The sequence below is a fragment of the Enhydra lutris genome, unplaced genomic scaffold (assembly GCF_002288905.1).
Source record: "Enhydra lutris kenyoni isolate GAN:26980312 unplaced genomic scaffold, ASM228890v2 scaffoldscaffold74, whole genome shotgun sequence".
NCBI lineage: Eukaryota > Metazoa > Chordata > Mammalia > Carnivora > Mustelidae > Enhydra > Enhydra lutris.
The window spans coordinates 6,616,887-6,620,639 of NW_019154158.1; the positions used below are offsets into that span (position 1 = coordinate 6,616,887).

General features: G+C 41.0%; 1 protein-coding gene across 1 annotated transcript; it reads right to left on the reverse strand.

Annotated features, from left to right (window-relative positions):
• Positions 1 to 1,598: 1,598 nt before the first annotated feature.
• On the reverse strand, positions 1,599 to 2,537 carry LOC111160127 (olfactory receptor 6C4-like). Its single transcript, XM_022522966.1, is given in 1 exon segment — positions 1,599 to 2,537. A coding segment is annotated over 1 exon segment (939 nt).
• Between the last annotated feature and the right edge of the window lie 1,216 nt (positions 2,538 to 3,753).

Genomic DNA, 3,753 nt, shown 5'->3' on the forward strand with positions numbered 1-3,753 from the left:
GGAAGGAATAAAAAGGCTGAGGTAGGTAGAATGATGTAAGAACATCAGATCCACTAGAAGATTTGTTCTACAGGAGGGGCAATGGGATGCATGGCAAGGGAGATAAGGAATGTGCTGCTGAGAGGGATATCAGCATCACCAGAAAATTCAGTAATGACACTCATTCATCAGGGATGATGGTAGGACAGATGGTCACAGATCTGGGCTTGTTAATTTTCATGGATATGATGGGACCCAAAGGAGTAGAGGCCAAGTGGCTCCACTTGACTGTCAGAAGCATTTACAAGGATTGGCAAAGTCAGTGGGGTGACAAAGGGACTAGAACTGCAGGAAGTTGTGGAGATAGTCAATAGATCATAGCATCCTAAGGCCTCCCTAAGTAGCATCTGTAACACCTCCAATCTTCTCAATTTCATTTATGAATGTACTCTCTAAAAGTCAGGCACACTTTGTCACACTCCAGCTTTTACAGATTTTGGTCATTGTTAACAAGGTCTAAGATATCACTTCACCTGATTTTTCCTTTATTTTTTTTATTTTTTAAAAGATTTTATTTATTTATTTGACACAGAGAGAGATCACAAGTACGCAGAGAGGCAGGCAGAGAGAGCGGAGAGCAGGCTCCCCACTGGCAGAGAGCCCAATGAGGGACTCAATCCCAGGACCCTGAAATCATGACCTGAGCCGAAGGCAGAGGCTTAACTCATTGAGCCACCCAGGCGCTCCCTGATTTTTCCTTTAAATTGAGTCCAGGGGCGCCTGGGTGGCTCAGTGGATTAAAGCCTCTGTCTTCAGCTCAGGTCATGATCCCGGGGTCCTGGGATCGAGCCCCACATCAGGCTCTCTGCTCGCCAGGGAGCCTGTTTCCTCCTCTCTCTCTCTGCCTGCTTCTCTGCCTACTTGTGATCTCTGTCCGTCAAATAAATAAAAAAAAAAAATCTGTTTAAATTGAGTCCAAAGATTCCTTAGTTAACAGTTTTCCTTCTGATTTCAGCTCTCAAATGAGAGTCAGAGTTGTCCTTGTGAATAATCATGAGATTCCATGCTGTCCCCTAGAGTGGGAAATATTTTCTGTAGGAGATGCTAGAAAGAGGTAATCTTTAAGAACTATAAGAGGGAGAAGCTTGAGAAAGCAAATTGGTGAAAACCTGAGAAAGATTATCTGGAGTAGAATTTGTTTTTGTGTATGACCTCATAAATTACATTTTCTGGGAAGTACCTAGGAATTTCTGACAAAAAGTGCCTACAAGTTTTTGATAGTTATTGGTAAGATGAAGAGCTTCTTGTTGAAAAATAGACTTATTCATTCAGCTGATCACCAAATTTATGATAAGCAAAATAATTTTTAATCACATAGTTCTTTTTTGTATGTACTTTAAAGATATTTTTCCCTAGTTTTTGCCTTTATTAAAAGATATGTATCATAAAAAATATCTTTGAATATCTTTCTCTTGCTTGCAAATTTGAAATAAAATTTTGATACATATGCATAATCCATTGATATGAGCAATTACTTTGAAAGAGATTTCAGAAACTTAAGTTATCAGTTGGAGTAACTTCATGAATTTCATTCAGAATTTTTATTGATTTTGAGGCCATTAAAATGAATAAAGACGCACTATTTTCCTGGTGACATCCTTGAAAGCTTGTTCTACTTGTTTGTTCCTTAGAGTGTAAATGAATGGGTTCAGTAAAGGGGCAACTGAGGTATTGAGCACAGCTACTCCTTTATTGAAGGCAACTCCTTCTCTTGCTGAGGGCTTTATATACATGAAGATGCAACTGCCATAAGAAAGGGAGATGACAATCATGTGGGAAAAACACGTGGAAAAGGCCTTTTTCCTTTCCTGAGCAGAAGGGATCCTGAGGACAGTCCAGACGATGTTTGTATAGGAGAGAATCACCAGTACCAGTGTGACCACCAAGGTGACAACTGCTAAGATAAAGTCAAGCAGCTCCAGGAATCTTGTGTCTGAGCAAGATATTTCTAGGAGGGGCCCATAGTCACAATAGTAATGATTCAGCATGTTGGAGGCACAGAAATCCAGCTGACTGGTGAGGATGATTGGGGATATGATGATTAGAAATCCAGCCAACCAAGAGCAGAGAACCAGCTGGATGCAGACCTTGCTGCTCATGATGGTCAGGTAATGCAGGGGTTTGCAGATGGCCACATAGCGGTCATAGGACATGGCAGCCAGAAGGTAAAACTCCGTAGCTCCGAAGAAGATGGCAAAGAAATACTGAGTGAAACAGCCAGCAAAGCTGATGGTCTTGTTGCCAGTTGTGATGCTGAACAGCAGCCTGGGAGTGAAAGTGGTTGTAAAGGAAATTTCTAAGAAGGAGAAATTCTGGAGGAAGAAATACATGGGAGTCTGGAGGTGGGAGTCCAGTAGTGTAAGGGTGATGATTGTCAGGTTTCAAATGATGCTGAATATGTAGGTGAGGAGGAGAAATATAAAGATTACAGGTTTGATCTCTGGGATGTCTGTTAGTCCCAACAGAATGAATTCTGTCAGAAAGGTTTGGTTTTTCATTGCTAACCTTTGCTGCCTGTGAAGCTGAGAAGGAGACAAATGAGTGATGAGAAGGATAGCAAAGTTCAGGAATATTGAGTGAGGATGTGGCTTTACCTTGGAATTTGTTCATGGGAAATTCTTTAGTCCAGCTGACTAAAGGAGAATGTTGATCTCAGTCTAGCCCTTCACAAAATCTGTATGATAAGGTCCCCATTTAGGAGGTTTTATTTCTGAGACCTTTTCCTTAGAACAACACATGGCCACCCGGCTCTTCTTAATGTATATTGTGTATTTTTTCTTTTCTTTCTTTTTTTTTTTTTTAGAGATATAGAGATAGCGATAGCGATAGAGAGATAGAGATAGCATGTGAGTGGGGTTAGGGGAGGAACAGATGGAAAGGGAGAGAGAGAGAATCTTAAGCAGGATCTATACCCAGTTTGGAGCCAGTGCTGGGCTCGATCTCATTATCCTGAGATCATGACCTGAGCTGAAAGTAAGAGTCAGATGCTTAACCAACTGAGCCACCTAGGCACCTGGCATATTATGCATTTTCATTTTTACTGTCTTTTTCTTACTTTTCCTCTCATATCTATGCATGCCTTTTCCTATGATAGGAATGTCCCTTTCTTCAGCCTTATTGCTTTAATTATTTGCTTCATTGCCCTCTTCAACATACTGGATATCTGTCCTATCCTTTTGTTCTATCTGATAACAATCCCCAGCTGTGCAATGCAGGAGTGGCTAGTTCTTTTTATGTGTTCTGGCTTTTGTGTCTGGCAGCAGGGCTTGGGAAAGCTTTGGAACATTGAATTCTTTTTGTATGAAGCCCTTTCTCCTGGTTTTAACTGACGGGAGAGAGATAAGAGATTTTTAATAATTCCAGGAAAGCTTTCTTTAACTGCTTTAAATACTCAGGGACGAATGTTTATCTAGACCTGGATCCCTTCTTATACTCGTTCAGGCTCTAGGACATAGATAAAACTCTGGTGTAGACAACTAGGGAAAGGTCACCCTGGTCCTTAAGATTAGAAGGATTGCTCCCAGGAAAGAACTTGCTAGGTTCAAGGATGCTTTTGGGCATTTACCTTGCATTCTGATCTTCCAGATTCCCAGAAACTAAGGAATATCAAGATCCTTTCTGAGGTGAGTGCTTATCTGGAACAAATACACAGTGGAACCCATCCATGAATGTGGATCATTGTTATCATTGGACTACAAGGTCTAGGAAATGTCA